This window comes from Gadus macrocephalus, chromosome 5, assembly GCF_031168955.1.
Source record: "Gadus macrocephalus chromosome 5, ASM3116895v1".
NCBI lineage: Eukaryota > Metazoa > Chordata > Actinopteri > Gadiformes > Gadidae > Gadus > Gadus macrocephalus.
Genome location: NC_082386.1, coordinates 17,165,519 through 17,179,989, shown reverse-complemented (window position 1 = coordinate 17,179,989; position 14,471 = coordinate 17,165,519). Strand labels below are relative to the sequence as shown.

General features: G+C 47.8%; 1 protein-coding gene across 2 annotated transcripts; it reads right to left on the bottom strand.

The window, feature by feature from the left end:
* Nucleotides 1-2,101: 2,101 nt before the first annotated feature.
* LOC132458288 (tandem C2 domains nuclear protein) lies at nucleotides 2,102-13,469 on the bottom strand. Of its 2 annotated transcripts, none has more exons than XM_060052866.1 (12): nucleotides 12,995-13,469; nucleotides 12,708-12,899; nucleotides 11,745-11,921; nucleotides 11,375-11,451; nucleotides 10,227-10,299; nucleotides 9,137-9,237; nucleotides 7,920-8,036; nucleotides 6,854-7,048; nucleotides 5,062-5,176; nucleotides 3,753-3,952; nucleotides 3,237-3,402; nucleotides 2,102-3,064 (listed from the first exon to the last, which is right to left on the bottom strand). In XM_060052866.1, the coding sequence occupies exons 1-11, from the start codon at nucleotides 13,056-13,058 to the stop codon at nucleotides 3,292-3,294; spliced, it is 1,422 nt and encodes a 473-aa protein (XP_059908849.1). In that variant the 5' UTR covers nucleotides 13,059-13,469; the 3' UTR covers nucleotides 2,102-3,064; nucleotides 3,237-3,291. The 2 variants fall into 2 exon arrangements, with proteins under 2 accessions (XP_059908849.1, XP_059908850.1); XM_060052867.1 differs by having other exon boundaries at nucleotides 10,227-10,296.
* Between the last annotated feature and the right edge of the window lie 1,002 nt (nucleotides 13,470-14,471).

Sequence of the window (14,471 nt, the reverse complement as noted above, 5' to 3'; positions counted from 1 at the left end):
CTGTGAGGGGCATCAGTGGTCTGGAGGAGCTCAGCTGGGATACCACCGCTCTTCTGTTTGTGCTCCGGATTACTCAGAGTTCACATCCTGGAGAACGACTGCAGGGGAGCAACACACACACACACACACACACACACACACACGACTCTTTCTCTCCCACAGACAGATGTGGGAAACAATTCATAAACAAGGAGTTGGACGTATCCTATGTAAGCCAGTGTCTACGGTGTAACGAAAACAACGCGTCTCCTGTGTTGTTCCCGCGGTGATATATATATATATATATATATATATATATATATATAGGCCTACTAGCATTCCAGTCGACGCGGTGGTTACTAGAGAGCCGGCGAGCGACAGCTGGAATGTGTCGGATTGGTGGAACACACACACACACACACACACACACACACACACACACACGCCCCGGTTTTGGAGTCTTGCACTTTCTGCACGGTTAGGTGAAGAGTGGAGTGAAGTGTGTTGAATCAAGGATAAGCCTGAGGCGGGCCTGGGCTGCCCTCACGGTGACTAAACATTAACCGATCGTCAAACAACAGTTGGAGAGAAGCAGACCGCAGGACACTTGTACTGCAGATATACGAGCAGCTTTGACGCAGATCGCTCTGCGTTTAGGAGCTCGCCGTCCGGGTCACATGCTCATGTGCAAACACGCGAACAGGCGAGCACGCAAACACCAAAACACACTGTCACACACCTTTCTGTTGTCTTGGGATGCCTGGCTGGGGTATTGTTCGCTGGAGTTTGCGTGCGTGAGTGCGTGTGTTCCTCTGCATGCCAAGGCCACAGCTGCTCGACATTGAATGAAGCCCAACATCTGGGAAAGAGATTATCTTGTTTGCTGTTGATTTTCACTTCAGATCATGAGTTTCAGTTTAATTTGAAAACACTCATGTTCTAATAGGATTCAGGGATTGATTCGTTTTCCTTTTTTCAAGAATCCAGCCCCATTAGGAAGAGTTTAAAGGCACCCAGTGCAACTTTATGTAAACATTCAATGAAAAATAAACATTCAATTTCCAGTCTTTTTGACACGTAGTAAGTTTCAATAACTCCATACCATTACATATCGACATTCATGAGACGTCGTTGTGTGGTGAGAACTGATAGAAAATCGTAAACAACAACAATCGCCGGTGGGGAGAAGCCATTTTTCCATTGACTGGAAGCCTGCTTTATTTATTGTAGGTTACAAAAAATAAAGAAAATGGCGGCATTGTTGTTGTTATCGATTTTGTATCAGTTCTCACCACACAACGACGTCTCATCTTTGCTGCTTAAATGTCGGTATGTAATACGTGTAAAAAAGACTAGAAATTGAATGTTTATTTTTAAGCCTCGAAAGTTGCACTGGGTGCCTTTAATATATCGGCTATATATATATATTTTCCTTTCAATACAAGATGGAACTTGTGATGAAGACATAGCCGGTATATATTTGGTTACTCAATAAACTCAACATTTCATGAAAAAAGAGCAGCTTCCAGTAAGTCTCACAAGATACATCTCCAAACCGCCTCTGTCATAAAATACAAGAACCTCCAAATTTGAAAGCCTCACCTCGCCTGAGTCTGTCTGATTGGACTCTGGGGCTGGGGGAAGCTGCACACCTGTTGAACGTTGAGTGATCAATGAGCACAGGTTAAACCAGCTATCCCCGTCCAGTGCGTCCACACACACACTCAGGGAGATCTGCTCCAAGGCAGCAGGTTATCTCCTGCTCCGGATCATTAAACCCAAACTATGCACTTAACGGGTTCCAACACCGCCACCCTGCGTTGTTACAGAGGAGCCGGTAAACGCCACCTAGGGGCCGTCTAGCGTGCACATGGTGGCAGACTACTCGACTGCTCTGCAATCTTGGAATCTTCCAGTGTTTACAGGTAGATGGGTCATTTGCTCCGCGCCTCAATAAAGAAACTCGGGATCGAGTTTTATGATTGGACGACCTAGTGGTCAGTTGCACTAGTGTTTAATGATTGGCTGACCGGCTGCCCGGACTTCCGATTTGTTTTATAACCCGTCTCTCGTCTCTACGTCAAGTATCGGACGTCACAAACACAATGTTGGGGAAAAGGCGTTTCAATTAGCATTTTATTTTTATTTTCAGTCAAAACTTGTTATTTTACAATGTGAAGAACACAACTTATGTTTAAGATTCTACTAGAAACATCTCACTTCATCACAGCCTCCCCCCTCATTTATCTCACAATACATTACAAATATTACTCATCTACATATATATATAAAAATATCTACATATATCCAATATTTGGCTTTATTAAATTCAAATGAAGGCTATTTCAGTAGCTAGCAGTTGATTAAATCTGTGCACATCATTAAAATTGCTTTAGTTTGAAAAAGCTTCTGGCTTAGACCTGCCACACTATATGAGAATGAACATGTGTCTTTAACGCAGATCCTTGTTAGGCAATCGATAAAACAAGTGTTTTGTGAATGAGTTCATTATCAATCACCACAAAAAAATACACCCTCTAAACCACACAGACGCAGATAAAAGTCACAATGGTACCAGAAGCGGCGTCCACGTGTCGACGTGTACAAAAATACATTTCAGCCATTCCGGGTACGTCATTGTCGTATTGTTATACCAATATTAACTTGGTACTACATAGAACAAAATAAACTAAAGCTTCTTTGATTTGTGTTTCCATTTGTTCGGCACTGTCTCAACCGTTCGGTATTCTTCAGGGGTTTCGTACTATTTACAAATCGCACAATCCATTCGGTTCCTCGCAGTGTTTAAGAAATGTTCCGCGTGGTGTTCACCACGATGCCTTGGGTCGCTGCGACTGGGCAGTAGATTGTCCAGCTAACTCTAACCCCGCAGATGCGGGCTGCAGCTGTACGGTACATACAGTATAAAAACACATACAGCAACAGTAAAGTATGCACAGTGACAGTAGAATACGTACAGTAACAGTACAGTATGTACAGTGACAGTACAGTAGGTGCAGTGACAGTACGTGCAGTGAAAGTAGAGTATCTACCGTGACAGTACAGTGACAGTACAGTAGGTGCAGTGACAGTATGTACAGTGAAAGTAGAGTATCTACCGTGACAGTACGTGCAGTGACAGTACAGTACGTGCAGTGAAAGTAGAGTATCTACCGTGACAGTACGTGCAGTGACAGTACAGTACGTGCAGTGAAAGTAGAGTATCTACCGTGACAGTACAGTGACAGTACGTGCAGTGACAGTACGGACAGCTGGGTGGGATCCGAGGGCGGTGGGCCGAGGGGGTTTGACCTACGACCTGCTCAGCCTGTGCCAGGCGGCCACATGGATCTCGGGCTGAGCCAGCGTGTTCCTCCACTGCTCGGCGGCCGCTGGGGCCGCGCTGTTCAGCCCCAGCAGGACCTGTCCACCGCGGGGAAACGGCAGTCAATACAAACCGTCACGGTATGGAATGAAACAAATAAATAAAAACATAACTCACTTGTGATTCACATATTAATTACAAATGTAGTTATCAAAAGGGTTGAGGCGAAACCCCTCCAAAAGGGAAATCAAGCTAGGGAAACAGATTACCATCTGGGGTCAAAGCCAGGCACTGCATTTTCCTGCTGCTAATGCTAATCGCAAGCTGCTAATGCTAATGCTTATGGCCACCGGCGTGGTCAGCATCTTCCATCATTAGAGCTAGCATTCCTGTTCCATCACCCTGGGCCTGCTGTGGTGCTGAGCCTGTTGCCCGCGGCGACGCTCACCTCTCCCAGGTACTGCTTCCTACGGACGGAGCTGCGGCTGTACAGTTTGACCGCCAGCGTGGAGTCGTGGTCTAACGGCGGCAACAGGAAGTGGAGAGTCTCCGCCCACTGACAGGTGCCGTCTGAGGCCTTCAGGGCCTTGGTCTTCTTGGTCGTGGTTGGTCGCTCCAGCCGCTGAAGCTCCACCTTCACGAAGAACACTGCGGAGGGGGCGGGACATGACAGGAGCTCAGTGATGGAACCTTTCCTTTAGAGGACCACAGCAGTGGACACGCAGAGACGAAAACTGACACACACACACACACACACACACACACACACAGAGACTCACACAGACGGACACACAGACGGACACACACACACACACGAACACACGGGACTCACACTGACAGACACACACGCACACGGACGCACACTGACAGACACACAGACGGTCGGACACACCTGTAGATATACACACACTCAAACTGATACCAATAGAATGACTAATAAATGTGCGTCAACAGACACACACACACACACACACACCCACACACCCACCAATAGACATACGTGATAACACAGCTGTAGACACACATACACCCCCCCCTGTAGACACAGACTCGAACTTGAGAATTGTCTGATATTTCTGAATAAAAAACTGACCATCCAATCATAGCATCTAGCAGACCATTTTTTTTATAATTTGTGGAAGCTTTTTCAAATCCATACATTTTAAATTTGTTGTATTTTGTGACCAATTCTTGATTCATTTTGCAAACTGGATTCTTTGTCATCGGGGTCCTGCATCATCCTGTAGGGTTTAATACTCAACAACTCAAAACTCACCTGTTCAAACTCGCACACAACGTCTAACTGATCACTGTCTTGATTGTTTGTTTGTTTTGTCTTGTTTTTGTTTTATTTATTTATTTATTTATTATTATTATTTTTCCACAATGTCTTGTTTTTAAACGATTTATGATTACTTTATGTTCTGTAAGGTGACCTTGGGTGCCTTGAAAGGCGCCTCTAAATTAAATGTATTATTATTATTATTATTATTATTATTAATAACGACCAGCTCTCTGTGCATGATCCCTTCCTTAGCAGCTGGGAGAAGTTAGCGGTCAGCAGTACTTAGGAGCTAGTAAAATCTAGCAGCTTACAGGACGTAGCAGCTAGCTCAATTTGGCAGCTACGCTACCAGAACTTAGCAGCTAGCTGGACGTAGCAGTTATCCCAGCTTGGTGGCTAGCCAAAGTTAAAGTCCAGCAGGACTTTAGCAGCTAGATGAACTTAGCGTCTTGAAGAACTTAGCAAGACGTACCCTGGGAGAGGGGGGAGGAGGAGGTGGGGAGGTTCTGGGCAGCGATGACCTGCACCTGGACTCGACTGCTGACGGCCTGGAAGCACGTGGCCACATGCAGCTCCGCGTGGCACACCTGGAGGGAACAGTACATGGAAAACACGGAATGTTTGAAGTAGAGTTGGTGGCGGGGAATGTTTGTTTTGGTTGCCTAGCTACCAAATATATGTTCAGCAACAAGCTGAACACATATAACTTTATTCAGGCACGTGTTACTAAGGGCAGTAGCTGGGTTAATGACCACCAGTGGCCCATTGTGCCAGAATATTATGGAAGATTTTTTTTTTTTGCCATATATATTTATTTGTTAGTATTTTATACATATGTTTAGCTTAGTGTCTAAATCTCTGGGGCCCAGTGGCCAGTGATCGAGGGCCTGGTACTGGCCCACAGCCTGCTGGTTGACGACCACTGTGTTAAAAGTGTCAGGCTTTCTACTCAGAACAGCAGAAGAAACTTGACAAGAAATGAACGACCAACTCTGATGGTTCACGCTGATCCATTTGATTGATTAACTGGGTTTTGTGGTCCAGAGACATTTTTGCTAACCCTAATTCCCTCAAAAAGGATCCTTTAAAGTAATTTCCCATTTTTACAAATGGGTTCTTCCTCACAGGTTCTTTCACATAACTCCTCTGAAATATGTTCCTCTGATTGCACCAACTACTCTTTTCATGCCAAGTTTCCCTCCAATTCATCTATTCATGCGTGATGGCTCTGGGAGCACCGACTGAATAAAAGCAATTTTAAAAACACCAGCTATTTGCACTATGTGTTCACCTGGAGGTCATCAACCAATCGGGGACATTGGAAGTGTGGCTCCGAAGGCGTAATGAAAAGTGCAATTCCTCAACTGTGGAAACAATAGGACCCCCCATCACGGTGCGTCACGCACAGGCCGGGCCGTTCACCCACCCAAACTCTCTGGCTTTGACCTACTTTCCACACCCCTCAGTTGTTTTCCCCACCATCCGCCCACTCTTATTTGCCAACTTTCCAGTCAAATTCTCCCCCGTCTCGGCTCTTGTTTTTCCTGTTATTATGTAACGGTGTGGCTGTGTCCACACGACGCTGGCACCACCGCCGCCAAGCGCAGCCGTTAGTTCCTGGTGGCACGCACTCCGGTTTTCCCCGGGCTTCATGGGCACCGACTGTTGTTTTACGTTTAGTTTGTGTTTACAGGGAACACACACGAGTCAGGTTGTAAAAGCCGATTGAGGTTTTGGTCCACCGGTGTGAGGGTGGGGAATCGGTCTTAAGGAAAAAAGGATGCAAAAGCTTCCAGTAATCGCCAGTCAAAGATTGTTTCCTCTTACAACATGTGGTGCTCAGATCTGAACAGGTGGCGTCTTTGTTCCGGCCCTGTTGCGCTACAGTACTGCGGAAGGCAGCCATTTAACGATAGGCTTCACCAACACCTCCTGAATATCCATCTCATCTCCAGGCTTTTTTGTCTTTAGAAACCTCAAATCTATATTGAAGGTTTGGGTCAAATCTGAAGAACATTTGGTTCACCCAAATCTCGCACAGGAAGACGGCTGACATTGGGGATCGAATCCAGGACCTTTCGTCTTGAAGGGGGACATTCAAAATGCTACAATAGGTTTTGATTGATGGATATTAGATAAATAAAAGCGTCCACCAAATGATACATACTTACAGGTAGGGTAGGAAAGAGATACCAGCCAGCCTAAACTAGATTTAGAAAAGATCCAACCAAAATGCTTTAAAAGATACTTGGGCTGCCACTCACCGGGGACTTGGAGGAGGCGGGGCGTAGCTCCAGCCAGTGCTCCGTCTCCTGGGGCCCTAGTCGACGCAGTGGAAGGACACACTGGGCCACGGAGCGCTTCTTGGGGCTGAGGGTCTGCAGCCGAAGCACCAGAGTACTGCTGTGCAGCTTCTGCAGCCGCAGCGCGAACACAAACGTCTCCATGAACTCCACGTCCTGGGATAGGACGAGAGAGAGGAGGGGGCGGGGGTAAGGCAAAGAGGAGCAGGGCAGTGGTTGGTGCGTATCGGACTGTGAAGGCTGAGACAGGGATTCTCATTGGCTGACTGGATTGTGATCGTACTTAAGTGCGGAAAAGGCGGTTGGAACGTAAACAATAACACATCCAATCCTATTTTCAACATCTTATGTGCATTTTTCAAATAACTTATTCTGATAAACTCATAAAAGCCGTACTAGATTGGGACACTGGCAAACATTCAAGGAATTTGCCTTTTTGGCCAAGGTTTGAAAAGGCCAGAGATGCTAGCGAGATGCATGACCTGGAGGATGAGAGTTTCTGACTGAGGAAGCGACTGCTGAAAGGACCACAGAGATGAGGCCAGCATAGAGAGATCGGGTTCACTACTCCCCACAGGACCAAAACTACATCACAAGCTGACCGTAACAAGAAGAACTAATGACATCAGTGTATTTCAGCTCAGCTCTAATGGCAGCACATCAATTATTAATGTTTGTGGTTGCATCAGAATTCCTTTTTTCGTAACTGAATACATTTGTGGGTTAGTAAATACAGAATGACGTCTTATCTGTCTTCCCGAATATTCCTTAAGCAAGGCTCTCTTCCTGTATCACAGCTGATTGATTTGCCGACCACAGCACGGGCCGGTGGTGACATCAACACACGCACGCACGCACACACACACACACACACACACACACACACACACACACACACACACACACACACACACACACACACACACACACACACACACACACACACACACACACACACACACACACACACACACACACACACACACACACACAGAGAAGAAGTGGGGTGGGAAGTACGGTGGCTTACCGGAACGTAGTCCTTGACGGAGCTTTTAAACTGGACCGGTTTGGAGGTGGTGATGATCCCTTTGAACTGGATCCTCTGCTGGTCCACGGCGACCCCCGGTAGGGTCAGGTCCGAGCACTGAGCGTCCACACAACAGACATGACTAGTCAAACGGATGATCGCCAGTGAGGTCATGTGACGATTATACCACTTTTTTTCATCTCCATCGTTAATATTTTTCTGTTCTTCCTTGTTTGTCCCTGGGATTAATCAATGACTTCTACGTCTCATTTTATCCAAGCAGTGATTTAAATGAATTGATTAAGAAATGAATGACACACACGTTAATCCCCAATCCGATAAGACTTGGTGGTAAAGCCATTAACCCCACAGCTTCGCTCTATCAGGGAATCCGTACATCACAGCTCTTTCCTGGTCACCCCCCCCCCCCCACAGCTCTGCTGAGACCCGATAGGTCGGGGGCCACCTGGGGCCCCTAGGGGCCCGGCTCCCCGGACACAGAGGGGTCTTTCAGTGGCTCTGGAGCCAGGCACAATGGAGCGCTTTGTCGCTCTGGCGAGACCCCCCCCCCGCCCCCACCCACTACCTCCTCCACCACTGCCTCCTCCACCACCACGTCCCCACCCCCTTCGGGTAGGTAGGTAACCGTACCGGACCCGATCGCCACCTTCTCCACGAACGACTCCGACCCAAATACCACCACCACCTCCAGCACCCATACCTGCACCACCAGCACCACCCCAACGTCCACCACCAGCACCACCCCAACGTCCACCACCAGCACCACCCCAACGTCCACCGCCAGCACCACCCCAACGTCCACCACCAGCACCACCCCAACGTCCACCACCAGCACCACCCCAACGTCCACCGCCAGCACCACCCCAACGTCCACCACCAGCACCACCCCAACGTCCACCGCCAGCACCACCCCAACGTCCACCACCAGCACCACCCCAACGTCCACCGCCAGCACCACCCCAACGTCCACCGCCAGCACCACCCCAACGTCCACCACCAGCACCACCCCAACGTCCACCACCAGCACCACCCCAACGCCCACCACCAGCACCACCCCAACGTCCACCACCAGCACCACCCCAACGTCCACCGCCAGCACCACCCCAACGTCCACCACCAGCACCACCTCCACCTCCACTACCCCCCCCCCACCTCCACCCCTAACCCCCCCCCCCCCCGAGAAGCTCCGCCCTTACCTGGACCAGGGTGATCCACACCTGCTCCAGCTTCTCCTGGTAGCTCACCCGGACACACACCTTGCCTGGTTCCCCCTCGTCCCCCGATAGGCCGATGGACTCTGGAAGAGACGGGTCGGGACGTCACGCTACCACATCCCTTAGATTAGATCTGATATTTCTGATATTTCATCGTCCAATGGGAGTTTTGACAAATAATAGCTGCCGGGGGAGACTCTGTGACACGATGGCGTCAAATTATTTTGAATTTGATTAAAAGTTTAGCTCATGCGTTTGTGAGCAGTGATTGAAGTTTTTCACCATCTGTAAATCTTGACTGTACCAAAGAGCAAAGACAGAGGGTGGAAGAAAAACACTGGGATGGAATTTCACCGTACTTTCTAAACTCGGCTCCTCTACTTCCTGGAAAACATTGTGATGATTCTAGGCAAGCTTTTCGTGTTTATTCGCAGGTTTGGGTCGTTGACAGAGCCTCTGTTTGTCTATTCCATAAAACCAGAGCCAGAGGGTAACTACGATACCTCCTGTTCTGCCAGCCCACCGAAGACGGAGCAAATGAGAAGGCTTATGCTCTGTACATAAACAGTGACTAAAACGATTGGACAACCCAGCAAGGTTTCACAACACTAACACACAGCGACACGAAATGGAAAAAAAAAACAGTGTTCTTCCGCCAGTTCAAATAGTTCCTCGAGACAGCCAAATGGTTGCCGAGGAACAAAGGCTAGCATACTTTGAGATTGGAGGCGCGTTAATGCAAAAAAATTAATTGTTTTGAGGTCATAGTGTTTTAGGGCTTCGAGCCTATCAGATTCGAGGACCCAAACTCTCCGTTTTATAAGCAACATTCGAGAAAACAATCAGAGACCTCTGCCCTTTCTGTCACAATGGGCCAGTATGGAGGGGCATCCCAGACTGACTCACACCGTTGCTATGGGAGATCTTGTGTGTGTCAGTGTGTGCCACTGCCAGTGCATGTGTGTCTCTTACTGCTAAACCTGTTTGCCAGCGGCCCAAACATATTAAAAAACACTGTGTGTGGGGCCAAGTGTTTGCAGTGTGAGGCGTGTTAGTATAATTAAAAAATTACCCAGACTGCTTTGCATGGAGCTCATCATGGAGGAGGTGTTGCTCTGGACGCTGGACACCGAGTCGAACCTCTGCTAACCAAAGGGAAGTCAGGACATGAAGCAGGAATAGGGGAAAGTCTCAAACTCTGAGACATACAATTCGATTCGTCAATGACACACATTCATCATTCTTTTCCTTCTGTGGAGATGGGACCAAAACCGCAGTACTTCCTTCTGAACGGCTGCTTTTTTCTGAGAAGTATTCACACACGTCCATTTCTAGAAACCCTATCAGTTGTGAAGGAGGCGGGGCTAAGTTACCACTCCAACAGCCACTTATGTTGTTGACCAATGGCTGATTCAGGCGTTTTTTTTAAACTTTTTTTAAAATAGAAAAATGACTCTTGATGTTAAAATCGGTGAATCACTCTCAAGGGTGGAAAGGTCGACTGCAATCCAATCTTGTCATGGTCCATTACCCCGGGAAGGAGAAGCCAAGGCAGCTGGACAGCTGGTATCTATACCCTGGGCTGTGGCCGATCTTACCTGCTGTGACGTCATTCAGCGGTATCGTTCTGTTTATCGCAGCGGCCTCGTAAGGCTATCAAATGTTCACGCTCAGTAATGGCCGGTGTGTGTGTGACGGCCAGATACCGCAGGTTTGATACCGCCTAGCCCCACGCCCGGGAGAGCCCGCTGGCTCATAGCAGTGCTGATTAAAGAACGATAAACAAAGGCAAGGTTTGGCAACAAAGAAATGGGCTGTGACTAACTTGTGTCGGTTCTCACGCTCTCATCGCTCATCTTTCTCTTTCTTGGTTCAATCTCTACGATAAATATAGACCCCACCCTGCAGACTGACTTTTAACTACTTCTTTTATAGGGATTGGTCTGACTTGGCAACAGCCACGCGGGCCATGAGCTTGAGCGTTTCCTCAGTGTGGGATGAACACATGGACACTAGCATCACACAGGAAATGAAGCCCTTAAGTTATTAAAAACAGAGGGCAAACACCCACTTCACCGGAGACCGTCCTGGTTCCACCCCAGCCAACCAAAATCAATGATTTACTTTAGACTTTTTCCACATGCTTGGTGATATTAAAGCTATATTTAGCGTCATGGCGGACAATGTGTGTGAATAAGATTAGATAGAGAGCTGTCCCACCTGCATGCGGCCCAGAGGCCTGGAGAGGTCCATCAGGGAGCTGCTCAGCCTCTGCTGCCCAGCCCTCAGCTCACACACTGGGGGAGGAGACGGGGTCAGTGCCTCAGCAGAGAAACACATCCAGAGACAAAAACGCAGCAGGAACAAACACGCACGCACACACACACAAGCACACAAGCACACACACACACACACACACACACACACACACACACACACACACACACACACACACACACACACACACACACACACACACACACACACACACACTCAAGACACTCTCTTACTCTCCCCTCACTATTTTGTAAGCAGGCCCGCCCGTTCAAACCCCTCACCACCATATACAAGAGACCGTTGGTAGGGCTACCTGGGCCTTGAGGCGCCGGGATGCGGTTCTGCTGGAGCGTGTCGCGGCGGGCCGACCCGGGGGACATGAACGCGGCCTTCTGGTCCGGGTGGAAGCTGGTCTCGGTGCTGCCGTAGCCCGGACTTTGGTGGGCCGAGAGCTCTGCCTTCCTCTCTGCGTACCTGATCCTTGCTGAACCTGCGGATCAGACGGTCTGGTTTAAGAAAGCGAATGCCATTCGACCGAAGGGCGGCTATTCACGCCAAATATCGAACTTCTTTCGGATTCGTCGAGCGGCAGATAATACTATTTCTGACCAACAGAGGCAGCGCCTTCCCCGTGGCGTTGGACCACGGTGTGACGTCCACTTCACCTCCCTTATACTGGTAAAGTTTAAATAATGTACTATAGTTGCACTAGAGTTGTCACGAAAAGGCCAGAGAAAGGTCTGCTATTGTGTCTTTCCCAACAGAAAGCACCCTGTAGAGGAGCCACCATGTAACGGATCCCCCTATAAGTAAAGTCTTGGCCGGAGATGGAGAGGTGGGGAAGGTTAGGTCCTCTCTTCTTTTCCAAGTCTTTCCTTTGTTTCTCTCCATAACCATTCGCTGCTTTCCCACAGTATAACAGCCTGCTTGTTCATACAATAACGCATTTTCTAAAGCTTAAAAAAAATAAAAAATAAAAATAATCTCTTATACGCCTTACCAAATGCGTTGAACCTATTTGTCGTTACAACATATTTATTTGGAACAATTTACTGAATAGGGAACAATGTTATAGTGGTTTACATTGACAATGTTATGCAAAGCGTCTTACAAGTGAGGTGAGAGTAAACAATCAAAGCATAAAGATGAAGGCTACATAATAGTCCAAGTGACCAAGTTTCTTCAAAAACATAAATAAGGTTTAGGGTTATAAACTTCCGGGCAGTTCCTTTGTGTTCAGATGTCTTTTGTACCGTGAACCGTCTCCGGGACTTACTCTGGGGTCCCGGCGGTGCGTGGGGGTACCCGGGGCCCCGCGGCTGGATGTAGGTGGGCTGGAAGGTGGGCAGGACGAACGGCACCTCGCGCCCGTCCAGGGGCATCTTGGACAGCAGGTAGTCCTCCGAGATCCCGATGGACCGCGGCATCTCCCTGCAGATCTCTCCTTGGGGCATCTTCACCTGGATCCCTGCTCAGCGGCAAAGGGGGGACACCAACGAACCGGTTACACGGCGGACCTGTGGGTATGAACGAGACGGTATGGCGGACAGGTGTTCTTTTTACCTCGCTTCTCCGGCTCCGACTCCTTGACCAGGTGGTCTTTGCAGCACATCTTGAGGCATTCCATCGCAGCAGCTGAGGAGTTATATGGTCCGATACGATCCGGGTCCTACAGGTGGTCTTGGATCCAGGTTCTCTACAGGTGATCCCACTCGGTTACAAGGTAGATTCAGCGGAATAAAACCTGCCCCTCGCTGTTGGCGTCTCTTCAGATGGATTCTGTGAGTAAGTCCATGTTATGCTCCCTTCACGGTCATCCTCCCCCGAGCGACTCGAACCTGGGCCAGGATTGTCTCTTTTGCAACACGGTGTATAGCTTTTACTGCATCACTCCTTTATCGCTCTCTCTATCACCGACTCTCCCTTTCTGAGTAGCAAACTCTCTCCAACTCTCCTCAACAATCGCTCTCTCCCTCTGTCTCCCTTTCAGAGTCTCTCTCTCTCTCTCTCTCTCTCTCTCTCTCTCTCTCTCTCTCTCTCTCTCCTCTCTCTCTCTCTCTCTCTCTCTCTCTCCTCTCTCTCTCTCTCTCCTCTCTCTCTCTCTCTCTCTCTCTTCTTCTCTCTCTCTCTCTCTCCTCTCTCTCTCTCTCTCTCTTCTCTCTCTCTCTCTCTCTCTCTCCTCTCTCTCTCTCTCTCTCTCTCTCTCTCCTCTCTCTCTCTCTCTCTCTCTCTCTCTCTCTCTCTCTCTCTCTCTCTCCTCTCTCCCGATCTCTCGGCAGATAGCGCTTCTTCTCATCAGAAGCGCTATTCTGATGAGAAGGAACCAGTCGACATCTCTGGATAAACACGTCTGTTTACATTTTACATTTAAATACTTTTGCATTTAGGTCTCTGCTCTACTTGTTATCCTCTTATACACTTACTTTGTATCAATATTATTATTATATTTTTGTATTATTTAAGTCTCAGCTTTCCTACTCGTGTTTATCATATATTTTTACTTTCTCTTATATTGCACTGTTGGAGGAGCCCAAGACTAAAGAATTTTCATTGCCAGCGACCGCTCTGTAATTGTTTTGCATATGACAATAAAAAAACCTCTTGAATCTTGATGATAAATATTTCTTCCCCTCACGACATCTCACATAACACCGTAGGCCTACCGGCCGGGTATCAATCGTTGTTCCTTTCGGAAAGTACCGCAACAACCCTTAATAGTAGCCAACTTTTCAGGTACTTTCCTGAAACCTTTCAATAAAGAACGCCATGTCGTTGTACAGGTCTTGTATATCTTTATTTACCGACCGGTTCACTTAAATGTTATCAGTAGAAAACGAATGGAAATTAGACTTATACTGTGTATATTTTTTTTAAATCAAATCAAAACATCACTGATTACCAATTCGCTTCATGATTGTTTGGGTACATTTAAGTTTCCCAAATACAGTTCACTACACTTAACTTTATAGACAAAGACAATAACTTTGGATCCAAGAGGCACCAATACGCCTCTGGGTCCGAGTCCCCATATTGAAAAGTT